The sequence below is a fragment of the Saccostrea cucullata genome, unplaced genomic scaffold (genome assembly GCF_032062105.1).
Source record: "Saccostrea cucullata isolate Sc308-1 unplaced genomic scaffold, CSIRO_AGI_Scuc_v1 ctg3317, whole genome shotgun sequence".
NCBI classification, from domain to species: Eukaryota; Metazoa; Mollusca; class Bivalvia; order Ostreida; family Ostreidae; genus Saccostrea; species Saccostrea cuccullata.
In genome coordinates, this window is record NW_026933451.1 from 16264 (window position 1) to 32168 (window position 15905).

Sequence of the window (15905 nt, forward strand, 5' to 3'; positions counted from 1 at the left end):
TAGACCAGAAGATGCTGTTTCAAATATTTATAATCCTCAAAATGCCTTATATTGTGTTTAAAAGTGTTCAGAGAAGATTATTTTTCATTAAAACATGTGAATGACAGAGAACGTAATTTTTTCCGCGAACAGGAACGTGTCCATTCTCAATCGTGACCTAGATATTTGGCGGAACCTAGACTACCCGATCCATAAATCAATATTTTAACCAATGGCCCCAGGGAATATTGCGTAAGAAATGGACGGTTAAACTTAATAACTTTAATTATTAATCAATTGATCAACATTTTGTATACCTAACGGTTAAATAATTATTTTCCCACCGATAAATAACAGATGTGCAGAAGAAGGGCCGCTATGGCATACGATCACGCGCCAAATTCGAACGCGCTAGTATTCGTCTATCGTTTGAACGCCAACAGGAAAATTAGGGAATAATACGAAAAAATATATTAGGTTTCTTATCTGTGAAATTACTACAAAACAGGTAACAATTTTTCTATGTCCGAAAGAGTGTGATATCTTTGTATTTTTAATGAAAAAAAGCACGGTAAATCACAGAGACTTGGCGCGGTATTGCTTGTTTGTTTACACTTGTGCTTGAAACATACGCCAGTGTTATTTTTCTTTGTCTGGCCAAACACTATTTCTATTGTGGTCTTTTTGTTTAATGTAACAAATAAATGGCTTGAAAAACTATTGAAGGAAGATGTGGACAAAATAAATCGAATTTTTGAATAAAAAAGTAACATGTGCTAAAGAATTACCAGTTTGCAGTTAAAAAGTAGGCCTAGATTTAAATAATAAATAAAGAATGGGTAATTATTATTTTATTGTGGTAAAGAATATCAATCATGTATGTAAATTTTATGATCATCTTTTTCACACATTGAAATTTTGTTTGTTTTTTCTTTTACTTGCTTATATTGTAAATGACCTGATCATGTATTTTGTTTTTTTTTTTGGTTCTTCAGAAATGACAGAAATAAATTCCTCCTCACTATATCTTCTCAACACAAATCCAGTTATTGACGAATCCATTATTGAATCAAACACCAAAGTAGACAGGATACCGTTTTCTCCAATCAACACCCGAAATACTTGTGTTTTAGCAAGTAAACACAACTCTCCGAGAATCAAGGCATCGACTGACAAAGAGAACATGAAAGCTAGAACAAGATCTAGAAAGGAGACCTCTCCAATAAAAGAGAAAAAATCCTCTGCAAAATCGGACAAATCTGAACCTCTTCCAAAGTCGGAAAGAGTGAAAAATGACTCTGAATCTTCAGTGGACTCAATAGGTGAAAGGCCTTCAACTCCGACGGAAAACCCCGAAACTTCGGCCCCTCTCACCCCCACTGCAAATCTTAAAATGCTTTTTAGTGCTGTAAGTCCAGAACTAAGGAACCGAGAAAAACAGTTGGAGGAAAGTGAAGGAAAAGACTGTGATGAAATGGGAGGGAAATTTAAACCCCTAAATCTGGATGCTGAGCTGGCAGCTTCACAACTCGAGGACGAAAACGGAGACTGGAAGCCGGGGTCTCGAAAGGAAAAATCCTTAGGCCTTCTCTGTCAAAAGTAGGAACTTAGTTTTTTGTAAAATTACTTATTATAATAGTTTATTTTGTTCAAAATGAGGTTGAAACATAATGTCAATTTTGTAGGTTTCTTCAGAAGTACCCAGTGAATCCTCAAACGGAAGAAAGCCAAGAAATTTCACTTGATGAAGTTGCAAAGGAATTAGGTAAAATTTAGAAAACATTTTAAGGTGGGAAGCTATTACTTTGCAAGAAATGCTTATAGACTTCAGAATTTACAATTTCTCAAAATATTTAAATTGATTAAATGTATACTACTTAACATGATTAATGAAGAAATATTAATAGGATAAGATTTTAGTTTCTATTCAAGCAGCTTTATTAGCAAAATTACATAGAGATGTGCATTAAATAATTGCTGGTTATTAAACTATTCTATTATATCTTGTAGCGGTAGAAAGGAGAAGAATATATGACATAGTGAATGTTTTGGAAAGTGTGGAGATAGTCAGCCGGATAGCCAAGAATAAGTACGCGTGGCACGGGAAAACGAACCTAGTCAATACTCTAGCCAAACTAAAGGTGAGCTCTTCATTAATTACGTGTGTTTTCTGTTGTATGGATTCAATTAAAATTTTGGGAAATATAAAATGCAATTAAGAAGAAGCAAAGTAAAGCTTTGTTGTTTTTTTTTTCTGAATATGAAACTTTGAAAGAATATGCCACAAACAAATTTGTTTGATCTGCCACATAGAAATATTACTTTTCTCTATTTAAATCTAATATGGAAATTTTTAAAGTGTAAAATGTGAAATTAAACTCTTGAAAATATTGCTAGAAATTTTACAGTAACAAAACATATTCTACCCTTTCAAAAGTTATGTTGAACTGTGAAGTTTAATTTTTATACAAACAATGTGACTTGAAGATACATTTAGAAGGTAAAAAATTGTAGTATTTTTGAAACAGGAAGAATAAATTTCTTGCTCTGTTGTAGGCATTAGCGGATGCAGAAGGATTTGGAGAATTAGTGCTAAAAGTGAAAGACTATGAATTGAACCGCGAACTAGCAGAGCAGAATGGCAGTGTATATACAGCTCCCCCTCCATTTATAATGGATCCAGACAATCCTAATGCAGGTATGAGGAGGGTCTATATATTTACAAATGATAGAAGATTAAGTCACTGCTTTATAATTATCATTCCCAATGAGGGAATAATGTTCAAATAAAAATCTACTGTGAATAACTACTCAAATAAATGTGAAAGACTAATTTTGTGATATGTTGTATCTTGTGTTTTAATTTACTGAAATTTTTATCTTGATTGCAAATTTGTCTTTTCAGCTTTACTAAGGAAAGACAAATCATTGGGCATTATGAGTCAGAAGTTCCTTATGCTCTTCTTGGTGTCAAAGGTAAGCTTGTCACAAATAGACCTTTGGTCTTCTTGCTCAAGGTTTTTTTTGTGAAGATGGTACAGGGAATTGTGCTTGTTATATGTGATCATTAAATTATCCACAGAGCCAGCTAAAACCTTACTTTCCTCAAATCATTCACGAATAAAGAAATTTTTCAACTTTCTTGAAATGTAGGGTCAGACCCTCCAAAAGATATATATTACTAAGAAAAATGAAAAACTCTGTAAAATGACATGGATAAAATTTAATTTTTAAAATCAACAATTTCTTTCACCAAAGATGTACAAGGTTTAATAGAATATAGTGAAATATTCATGAAGATATTTAGTTTGTCATTTTTTTTTTTTTCAAATAAGCCAAAATTATTTTTATGTGAAATTCTATATATTTGCAGCCGAGAGTGGTCAACTTGGACTTAGCAGCTAAAATTCTTATTGGAGATCCAAATATTGACAGAACGGAAAATGCCAAATTCAAGAGTAAGTTTTTATTAAACTATTGCTGTACAAGTTGAATTTCAACACAATTTTTCCATAAACATCAGTATTTTATTTTGACAAGAAGTACTGTAAACCAATTATTATACGCGTCATTTTTTATTCGCAACTGACCGCCATAGAACTTATCCGCGACGATTTATTTCCGCGAACGAGTGGTCACATTTTTTTATTACAATGAGTATTTTTGAATAAAATAAAAATTTTATATCCGCCCATCAACAAGGTAAAATGGTAGCGTGAGGTCTGCTTACGCATTATTCAAGACATTCTGTGCATTGTGTCCATTTAAAATCTTACATCCGCCCCTAAAGTAGATAAAAGGTGAACCATGAGTATACTTCATATGCATTTTCATAACGCTCTTGAAACGAAAATCAGGGTAAAATCTAGGAGATTAAAATGGATTTCAAACTCTCGATTGTAAAAGTGCCTCATACTAATTGGGTAATCGACGCTTTCTAAGATCTACACAGCCAAGGGGCAATTATAAATGGTTTGGACAGAGCAGGACTGTGCCATAATTAGCCGTTATTAACCAGGCTATCTCTGACTCATCTGTAACAATAAATGAACAATAATAACACAAGCTGAAATGATTATTGACATTTTAATCATTTTTAGACAAATAGTTTTAGATTTGCCATTCGTTTTTATTTTTTTTTTTTGAATGTTTGTAATTAAATTTCAACTGCTTCTTGTACACTAACAGTAAAGTTTTTCCGTGATTACTTGTTGAACCGTCGGGATCGGTATTGAAAAAAAGGCAAATAACTCTAAATAAATCATGATATAGGAATATAATGAACAACTGGTTCGCATCGTCTCTAGCCACGGTCCGGAGTCCGCATAAATGGGAGAGGATCGTACATTTTGGCCGTGGTTCGCGACGATAAATATCCGCGAGCAGAGGTTACTTGCGGAACTCGCGGATATTTATCGCACGCGTATAATACTTGGTTTACAGTATTTATATTGATATTATGGTGCATAGAAATATAACGGAAACCTCTTGTGTGGAATTAATTGTTAACAATATTTAATAGCAGCAGTCTCAACACCCTCAATTAAAATGCCATAAATGAATCCTTGCCAAAATTTCTGCTTATACAATATACAATGTACCTAAAGGAAACCTTTGTTTGAGATAAAAACTTGTATACATATTTCGTTGAGAGAAAAAAGGTTTTGGCTATCAAATTTATCTAAATTTTATGCCAGTATATTCTTGTAAGTAATTGGAACAGCTCTCAGCATTTCAAAATAATTTACAAAAATGTTATTTTTCAAACAAAGATCTGTGTATTCATGATCATTTCTCTGTTTCAGCAAAGATAAGGAGACTGTATGACATTGCTAACATTTTAGCAACTTTAGACCTTATCAGGAAAATCCGCATCACCGACATCAGGGACAGAAAACCTACCTACCAGTATATAGGGCCAGATCTGGAGCAAGTGCATGAATTAAATGGTTTGTAATATTCAAAGTTCAAAGAATTGACAAGATTGATGCTTTTGCAAAAAGCACATTTTTGTGTACTATATGTACAAGATATTGAATTCAGTTCTTTGAAATTAGAAGGGACTAGATAATATACAAATAGCTTATTATCCCCCACCTCTAGGATATGGAAAGTGTTGTCAAAATCCACAGGAAAAAAATATTGGAAGCAAGGTATATTCTTCTGAGAGAAAAAAGAATATTCTTACTGAGATGAAAGAAAATTGTGAGCCTCAAAGTATGAAACTTGCGAAGTTGGGGACCCACATACCCTTAAGATTTAAATATTATTTTAAACCCTGGACTCTTCAGTTCATCACAAAATATAAATTCCTACAGTCAAAACTTGATCTCAATGAGACTAAGGAAAGTTGAGATATCCAAGGATTTGAGATATTTAGGTTCAAATACTTAAAGAATAAGGGGATGGAACTTTCACATCACTTTGAAATATTGATGGTATTTAAGATATTATTGTTAAAGACATCAAAGTTGAACTGTTAAAAAAATTAACAATTGAGTTTAAGTGTATTTGAAAAGCTTAATATTATACTACAAAATTAAGAATTTTCATGTACATCTTCTTGGGGCATATATCAAAACCTCGTGTCTTGTTCATTATTAATAATTTTTCTCTATAATCATATTTCATTCTTCTTACAGTATGTTACCACGATGGGTATCATCGGCCAACTTCTAGACATTCCATGCTTGACTGTGTCAAGAACCAGCAAAGTATGTATCTGTCTTTACATTACATGTTACACTGGTCAAAGAGAGATAGAGAATAAGAGAAAAATAAATCTCTTTTATGGGAACAACTACCTCTATATACCTCCACATTAATATGATCAACAAATTCATGTTTTGTCATTTCTTAAATTTCCTTATATTTGTTTTGTATTTTTTTTTTCTCTTCTCTATGTGTTACACTGGACTGGATTTTCTACTTGATATGCACTATGTTTCATTGAAAAATAAGTCAGCCCTTCCTAGTTTGCTCACGTCAGCAAGTGGACTTGTAGCAGATTAGCATGTGTCTCACTCCCAGTTTGTATTAGGGATCAGATATTGAGGGCAAAAGTTTTGCTTTGTTGAATCAGTTGGTATAGAATGAAGCATTTTTCAATCTTTGCAGTGTCTGAAATTCTATCAACACATGGACATCGACCTATTAAACCAAATGATTGCAAAGGTAGTGTTTCTGAATGTATAAAATTGCAAAATTGAAGTTGGCATAGTCTTTCCTATAAACCTAGATAAATCATTTTCTTTATGGTAGTCCCATCTTCTTTCAAAATGTGAAGAACATGAAATTTGTGTCAGAGCATCAATCCATTACAGGCTTTATCCATACTCTCACATTTTTTTCCCTTCTTTGGAATAGATGATATTATTCTTAGTACCTTTTAAGTCATAAATCTTATCTGGATTTCTGTCTTGCTTTTTCTGAAAGTTCTTAAGGAATATATTCTATGGTTTTCTATTGAATCCGTTTAAACTTTTCACATTTTCGACTTCTTCTCAAGAACCAATGAGCTGATTTTAAGAAAACTTGGTACAAAGCATCTTTGGGTGAAGGGGAGTTTAAATTGTTAAAATGAAGGGCCAAGTCCCCTTACAAGGGGAGATAATCAAGAAAAGACAAAAATAGGGTGGGGTCACTAAGAAATCTTCTCAAGAACCACTAGGCTAGGAAAGCTGAAACTTATGTGGAAGCATCCTTGGGTAGTGAAGATATGAAATTGTTAAAATCATGACCCCCGGGGTTTTTACGTAGAAATATATAGAACAAATCTTAAAAAATCTTCTTCTCAAGAACCACTGGGCCAGGAAAGCTGAAACTTATGTGGAAGCATCCTTGGGTTGTGTAGATATTAAATTGTTAAAATCATTGGGGCTGCAATAGGGAATCCAAGTTTCACTTAGAAATATATAGAACAAATCTTTAAAAATCTTCTTCTCAAGAGCCACTGGGTCAGGAAAGCTGAAACTTATGTGGAAGCATCCTGGGGTAGTGTAGATTCTAAAGTTTTAAAATCATAAAAGGGAAGGGCGTAGTGGGGCATGATTATGATAGGTATAGCAAGAGAAGGAATCGGGTAAAGAACTACATCACCCAAGTTACTCAGATGAGCGATGTGGCCCATGGGCCTCTTGTTCTAAAGTTCTTAAGGAATATATTTTATGGTTTTCTATTGAATATTTCAAATTATATGTAACTGAATATCTTATGATTATATCTGCAGTCAGTATCATATTGAAATGCTTTTCTACATTCAAGTCTTTGATGATCTGTCAATTTTAGTTTCTTATGAAATTATCAGAACCTGAAGATTTTGACAAAACCATAAAGTCATTTGCCTAAATAAGGATTGTTGTTCATTATTGGATGAAATAAAGTGAACTAACTATGTTGGTGTTTACATAATATGAGGTCTTGTTTCATGGGGGGGGGGGGGGGTTAAAAACTTTAAACTACAACAGTAAATCTTTTTATTGCCAAATGAATAGATAATATATTACAAGTCAGTATTTCCTTAAAATTCCAGTATGTTGATATATCAGTTTAATTAGATTAAAAATAAAAAAACATTGTCATGTAAATATTTTTAGAATTTATTCTGTAAAGCCCCTGTTTATTGTTGTGCTGTCTTTTTTCAGGACTAGGGGACGGGGCTCCTAGGAAGAACTCCATGCCCAGACATTCCTCTTTTGAGCAGATCTGCCAGGTCGCGGATATATTTTTAATTACATTTTTTTTTGAAGGAACGAGACAAGTTGTACGCCTCAATGTCACAGCCATCAAGTCCAACCGAGAAACACAGCTTTGATGGTAAGATTTGCTCTTAACTGTCTTTGTTATATTTCCTCCCAATGGTGAAGAGGATGAATTACACAAATTGGTCATTTCAAACCAAATATAGGGACTAGAAATTTTTTGATTACACCCAGCACATCCAACATCTTTCTTTAATTATAAATAGGGGGGGGGATTTATTTTTATATGTGTGAAGAAGAATTCTTGTGGTGCTAAAGATTTTTCAGAAAAAATTAATTCAAACAATATTTTATTATGAAGAATTGTTACGAAAGGATTGGACTACAGGCACTTCCTATGCACTGCGAGTCCTCTCTATTTTTAGGTCACCTGAGTAAACTCAGGTGACCTATTGCTATCCGTTTTCGTCTGTCGTCGTACGTTGTACATCGTTCGTAAACTTTTGAACATTTTCGGCTTCTTCTCAGCAACCACTGAACCAATTTCAACCAAATTTGGTACAAAGCATCCATGGGTGAAGGGGAACAAAAATTTTGAATTTCATGATCCCTGCCCCCCTGGGGCCTGAGGGGTGGGGCCAAAACCACTAAAATTACTGCAATCTTTAAAAATCTTCTTCTTTACTCCTGGACATCAAGCAGTCAAACTGTTTGCATGATTGTAATCAGCATTGAGTCCTCTACCAAAATTGTGAAATTCATGGCCCTGGGGTCAGGGGTTCTAGTGCTAGGGCGGGGCTAAATAAGAAGGTAGTGAAAATGCATTATTTCTTTGAAAAACTTCTTCTCTGCTCCTGGGTATTAAATAAACTAACTAAGTGCATAGTTATGATAAGCATGAGTGCCTCTACCAAAATTGTAAATTTTATGGCCCCAGGGTCAAGAGTTCTGGTGTTGGGGGGGAGGGGGGGGGGGCTCTATTGATTATATAGTGAAAATAGACGAATTCTTTGAAAATCTTCTTCTATGCTCCTAGGTATTAAATAAACTAACTAAGTGCATAGTTATGATGAGCAAGAGTGCTTTTACCCAAATTGTGAATTTTATGGTCCCAGGGTCAGGGGTTCTGGTGTTGGGGGTGGGGGGGGGGGGGGAGGGGGCTCTATTGATTATATAGTGAAAATACATTAAATCTTTGAAAATTTTCTTCTCTGTCTCTGGGTATGAAGCAGATGAACTACCTTTATAGTTATGATGAGCAAGGGCCCTAATCTTGCAGAATTGTGAATTTCAAGGCCCCAGGGGGGGGGGGGGGGGGGGGGGGGGGGCTCTTTATATACTGAAAATAGATTAATTGTTTGAAATCTGCTCCTTTGTATTTATAAAACATTTATTTATTTTTTGATAGGCAATTTTAAGGGTGCCTTTTTAAAATTTGTGCAATGTGTGGACCTAGGGTCAGGGGTTTATTTCACAGTGTTAGGGGCACTACTGATTATTGCTGAATATTACTGATTAGTTGGAATGCTTTTTTGTTTCCCATCCTTGTGTATGGGTATTCAGTACCCCTGCGAGGTGATCATGAATAATTCATGAATTTCCTTGAATTTTTCATGAATTTTACGTCGTGCGACGTGCGTCGTGTGTTAACATTTGAAGATTTTCAGCTTCTTCTTTGAAACCATTGAACCAATTTCAACCAAATTTAAGATACAGCATCTATGGGTGGAGGGGAACAAAAATTGTGAATTTCATGGTCCCCACCCCCGTGGGGCCTGAGGGGTGGGGCCAAAGCCACTAAAATTACTGCAATCTTTAAAAATCTTCTTCTTTACTCCTGGACATCAAGCAGGCAAACTGTTGGCATGAATGTAATGAGCATTGAGTCCTCTACCAAAATTGTGAAATTCATGGCCCCAGGGTCAGGGGTTCTAGTTCTAGGGCGGGGCTAAATAGGTTATATTTTGAAAATGCATTTATTCTTTGAAAATCTTCCCCTCTGCTTCTGGGTATTAAAAAAAATTACTAAGAACATCGTTATGATGAGCAAGAGTCTCTCTTCTGAAATTGTGAATTTTATGGCCCTAGGGTCAGGGATTCTGGTATTAGGGTGGGGCTCTATTGATTATATAGTGAAAATGCATTTATTCTTTGAAAATCTTCTTCTCTGCTTCTGAGTATTAAATCAACTAACTAAGTACATCGTTATGATGAGCAAGAGTCCTCTTCCAAAATTGTGAATTTTATGACCCCAGGGTCAGGGGTTCTGGTGTTAGGGCGGGGCTCTATTGATTATGTAGTGAAAATGCATTAATTCTTTGAAAATCTTCTTCTCTGCTTCTGGGTATTAAATAAACTAACTAAGCACATAGTTATGATGAGCAAGAGTGCCTCCTATACAAATATGAATTTTATGGCCCCAGGGTCAGGGGTTTTGGTGTTAGGGTGGGGCTCTGTTGATTATATAGTAAAAATACATTAATTCTTTGAAAATATTTTCCTTTGCTTCTGGGTTTTATGCCAATGATCCAAGTATATATATATTAATGATGAAGAAAGGTGCATCTAGCAAAGTGGTTTTTTTATGCCCCCTGGGTCAGAGTTGTGGTGGTGGTGGTGGTGGGGGGGGGGGGTCTAAATAGAGTAAGCATGCTAAGTTAATAATTTTGATAAGCAGTGGTGCCTCTTTCAAAATTGTGAATTGTGAATTTCATGGCATCTGGTTTAAAACAGAAACCAAATTTAATTGTTTGAAAGTTGTTACAAAATACTCAGGTGACCTATAAGGCCCGTGGGCCTCTTGTCATGAAAAGTTGCAATATAATTTCATATCTTTCATCACTAGTTGTAATTTTTTTTAATCAATCATAGAAACTAGAGTTTGTTGTAAATTTTCAAAGAATTTCTTGGATATTTCCACTTTGAATCCACTATTTAGATGATGGAAAAATTATTCATAATGATTTTAAAAAGTTTTTAAAGAAAAATATTTGTATTTGCAGATTCAAGAATGACCTCAAGTCAAGAGGAGCCAAACACCATTCGCAAGAGTGTTGGTAAACGAATCATTGTCAAGCAAAAGGGTACAGAATTCCAGATTATTCATCCTACAAAAACAACAGTATTGAAAACAGACGCAGCTACTTCTACCGTGCCAAAGCCCTCGGGGGGCGTCTCCAAAGATACAAAGACTATGGAGACCATAGTCATCAAAGCCAAACAGAGCTCTTCTCTGCCACTGACCCCAGATCAGATAAACGCAGTACTTAAATCCTTGAAAGTGCCAGTACCTATCAAGAAGGAAGGTGAAGCAAAGGAAATACAGAGTCCGGTCAAGAGTGAGAATGCGCCCGAGGCTGGGGCGTTTCAAGCCGTGAAGAGGGCCTACGTTCTGCAGAATGGGGAACCCGAGGTGAAACGTTTCAGGTTGGAGTATCCTTCACCCCCAACGGATGAGGACGAGGCCAAGTCAAAAAAAACTTCCACTGATATCAAAGGGAAAACACCCCCTCAGAGAGCTTTGACCTCAGAATTCATGGATGCAAAAGGATCCCAAAGCTCGTCAGACGTAGAGCCGTCTCAGTCGACCGATTCATGTGACTCGGAACCATCAGGGAGTAGTAAAAACAATCAGGGACAAATTCACAGAATCGCGGTACAGTTGCCAAATCAGCCTCCTACCATATTGCAGTTACCTTTCATTCAGCGCCAACCAGCCACCTCCATATCCCACATGCAGATCATTCAGGGTGTTCCGATGAGTGCCACCGATGGTACAGGACAAGCGGTAAACTTCATGGTGCCTGTAACTTTTAGTCCTCCCCTTACCCCTAACAGTAGCTCCTCCCCTAGTCCAACTGTGTTCACTTTTGCAGGTCAACCCACTTTTGTGAACCAGCATCACTTAATTGGTCAACCACCCGTGAAATTGTCACCGATTTCTGTTTCCATGGCCAGTGTCTCCCAGAATAGTGCTGTTCAGTCCTCCCCCGGCATTCCCCCCCAGCAGATGATCACCCCCACGGAGCGCCCCACCCCCACGGCTAAGTTCTTCCGGAACACCCCTGGGGGCCTGATTCCACTGTCAACCATTTCAGCTGCAGCCAGCAACTTTGCAGCCAAAGAGGGCCTGGCAACAGCAAGGAAGCTTGACCTCCCTGACCTCAGTGCTAATGACATCTGCTGAGTCGATCTCATATTTTATTGACTTGTAGGATATTCATATTTAAGTTTAAAAAAAGTATAAATGTATTTTATTGAGGGATGATTGCATGTTGTTTTTTTTTTGTCTGAGGAATGTGTCCCGTGCTGTCCTTTTAACTTGTAGTTAACTTGACGGAAAAAAAGTATGTTTTAACTTATGGCTTGTGTCTAATTTTATGTGGTGCACTAAGATGTAAAAAATTTAGACCAAAGTATTTATTCTCTGCACAAGAATTGTGTATCTGCATGAAATAAAATATTTTTTTGTAGTATTTGTTATGTGAAGCCTCTTATTTTGAAAACAAGCCTAGCTATATATATATTGTTTGTTTGCTTAGTATGGAACTAATGATACACTGTATTTCTGGGAAAATCTATATCGGAAAAATCCACAGAAGGCAAATGTTAATTTCTAGCTTGCATTTTATAAGGATGATAGAGGAGGTGTTAAGTGTACAATAAAATAAAATGTGCTTTTTCTTGTACAAAGTTAAAGTGTACAAATGTTTGGTCTGAAAAAGTATTGTAAAATCTGTAATTGGAAACATATACTATAAATTGTTGGAAGAGAAATGCATGTGTAAAAATGTTAAAGGTTTGAAGTGTAATGTGTAGAAATAGGTGAATGTTAATAGATGGATGTAGACAAAAATGAAATTCATCATTTGTAAGATGTTTCTGGGTCCATGCTAAATGTAAAAAAGTTTGACTTGCAGTGTGTCAATATAGAATGGTAATGGGAAAATGTATACCCATGTAGAATGTAATTGTGAAAAAAAAATGTTGAATAAAGTTAAGTTGGGGTACATGATTTTTTTCTTGTCTGAATTTGGGTCTACGATATGCATGTTGTTTGACTAGTGTACTTGGAAGAGGGCTGTCTGGAATTTTTGTAGAACTTTCTGAATGCATTAGAGTTGAGACAAAGAAGATAATTTTGTGGCAAACTGTGATACATCTTTATTGTTTAGTTTGTCATCTTTGTTTATCAGTAAAATGTGGTTGTAATCATTTTGATAATTTCTGTAGATTCCAATTTGTTAAGTTTTTTTTTGAAAGATTTTTTTAGGCAGCATTCATAGTACCCAGTACCCGCATGTAATGCATATATGTTTTGTTTATTTTTTATTTATTTTTTTTCCTAATAATAATAGTTTTATTTTTGCATGGGCAGTACTATAATATATTTTTTAAATGTATAATATTTGAGCTAGCTCAATATGTTTATTTTATTAATCAATGAGTTGAGAGGAAGATCACATGAACACTGTGTAGGAGTTATCTTCCCTTCATCTAAAGCCACGCACAGTCATTTCATTCCTGGATTATAGTGTTTTAATTAGCAAACAAATCAGCTCACTTTATTCATGATACTCTTTTGTTTTTTGTTAGACAACAAGTATTGTTAAGTTGTTTCTTTTATTATTCTATGTTTTAACCCTGCATCGTGCACAATTTCTTCCAATATAATTGATTAAATTGCTGCATGAAAGTCAAATTGTACATAGATAATTGTATATAAAGGAATAATAAACTATTTAATGATGCGTATGCATTGTTTGTTTCTCTTAGATTTTTATGCAGGTTTAGTACAATCTGTGTTCAGGTTTTTGTGATAGAGGGACAGACAGAAGGACGAATGAAATGTAGTGCCCCTTCTCTTTTACGAAAGCGGGGGACAAAAAGAATGAACTACAGTTGAACTTCTGTAACAAACATTGAAATCTGGAATGAAATAGTATGTGGAAGTCATTTGGAATTTCTTACCAATTCAATTTGATTTTATCCACAATACATTGAACCCTGGGATATTTCATCAGTTTTCCTTGTTCCATTGAGTTTGAGATAATGAGGTATGACTGTATGTAAAAATAAAACATCACAAATGTGGGAAATTTTTTTGTAAACTATTGTCTTTTTAGGTCACCTGAGTAAACCAGGTGACATATTGCAATCTCTTTTAGTCATCCGTTGTACACGTGCGCCGTATGTTAACATTTGAAAAAAAGTTAGCTTCTTTGCAACCGCTCAACCATTTTTGGCATAAAGCATCTAAGGGTAAAGAGGAACAATTTTATTTTATTTCAAGTCCCTTCCACCATGTGGCTTGAGGGATGGGACAAGAACAACTTTCTCGATCGTCAATAGCTTCAAGTTCTTTTTCTTTGCTGGAATTCTTTAATTAATTGTAAAAATTATTGAAAGTAGACTGTAGATTTCTTTGCAATACTTTCAAAATGCAACACCTCCTACAGTTTTGGTCTGAATGATTTCCAACTGCTACTTTTCCTTTGTTATAAGTACAAACCAGTAGAGCTACAGTATCGACAGAGACTTCTGGTTTATTATTGTATAGAACATAAATTCACTGCGGGCAGTTGGAACCAACTGATATATATTGCACACTAAAATGGTTTATATAAGTATGATTATCATATTTTATAAGTAATCTTTTGAAACTTTTATTTGCTAGAACTTTCATGTAGTTAAGCGAGACAGTCTTCTCTGTTAAAACGCACTTTGGAAATATCATTTTTTTTCAAAGTGCGTTTATATCGACCATATGTAAAAAATGTAAAGATTGATCTATATTACTAGAAAATAATTGGTATCATAAATAACAGATCCTGGTTGGATAACTTTTTTTTATGATAAAATCACTTCAGGACCTGAGATATTGACGTTTAGATATTTCAGGTTTAGATAAAATAAAAGGGAAAAGGGTCTTGAAAAAATAGAGTGAAGATTGTTTAAGATCAATAATTCTTTTTTTTTTTTGTTGATAAAAATAGATGTAAAGGTGTAAAGGGGGCACTAACAGTGGACAGCTTTAAGCAACTTAGCATTTATCATGTTCAAAACTATGAAAATTCTTTTTCTACGTTTTACTGTACTTAAAAATTTATAGTTTTCATCTGTTTTAAATAACTCATTTAATATTGAAAGTTTTCAACGTCATACTAGTTAGGTAAATACATAATTATACGAATGTTTGAGTATAGAATAGACATCGAGACCGGGCGAAGAGCCAGAGGAGAGGGAGGGGGTAAGCCTCCCACTTATTTTGGAAAGATTTAATTATAAGCATTGAAAATGCAGCTTATATACCCCTTCTGGGTTTATTGCTCCCCTCCCCGTTTGTTACCGACACCTATGTATTGGAAAGATAAAGATTTGGACTGAGGCTATAGATCTTATACCCGTCTTCTCTTTTCTTTTTGTAGGTTAGGATTAGGGTTAGTTTTTGAAAGATAGATAACAAATAAAATCTTTCCATTACTATAATATTTTTTTTTTCATAGTGCGTTAAGTGTCTCCATGGTTAAAAATACTTTGATGTAGACTCTTAACGCACTTTTAAAAATTTTTTCAAAGTGCGTTGAGTTGGTCCCAAATTTAACGCACTTTGAAAATTTTTTTCAAAGTGCGTTGATTTTGTCCCAATTTTAACGCACTTTGAAAAAAATTTTTCAAAGTGCGTAATTTTTTCAAAGTGCGTTGCCACACTGCTCGCAAATATTTCATTTGTATATATATTATACTGTAAATGTATTATATTTGGCGTGTACTATATTTGGCGGAAGTTGAATTTTCAACAAATTGGCGTAGATTTGATTTAGCGCTTTTTTTTATAAACCTTTATACACAAAGCATTTAGCGATGTACTCGATTTAGCGGAGCTGCTTTCCGCGAAAGGCGCTAAGAAGAATACACAGCCAAATGTAATACGTTTACAGTATACAATAAAAGCCAAATATTAAATCATGAAAAATTTTGTCCCACAAATAAATACCAAATAGCAATCTCATTGTATGTTTACAAAATGTTTAATGATAATTATTTCTTAGATTGTCATAAAATTAGAGGGAAAAAATGATTGAAAGATATACATCAATACTGGGGATATTGAAAAGCTATAAACTGAGCCTTTTTTGTCGTGATTGGTTCGTCTCCATTCAAATTGTCTTCCACAATGCTTAGAAATTAAGGAAGGAAGGAGATAACGGATATAACAGGACAAGC

At 34.7% G+C, this 15905-nt stretch overlaps 1 protein-coding gene across 1 annotated transcript; it reads left to right on the plus strand.

Annotated features, from left to right (window-relative positions):
• The first annotated feature begins 360 nt into the window (after positions 1–360).
• LOC134238386 (transcription factor E2F8-like) lies at positions 361–13430 on the plus strand. Its single transcript, XM_062720522.1, is given in 13 exon segments — positions 361–487; positions 975–1578; positions 1665–1744; positions 1990–2120; positions 2536–2677; positions 2885–2955; positions 3353–3437; positions 4785–4928; positions 5622–5693; positions 6097–6153; positions 7623–7699; positions 7701–7794; positions 10682–13430. Coding segments are annotated over 12 exon segments (2739 nt in total). The 5' UTR covers positions 361–487; positions 975–976; the 3' UTR covers positions 11866–13430.
• The last annotated feature ends 2475 nt before the right edge of the window (positions 13431–15905 follow it).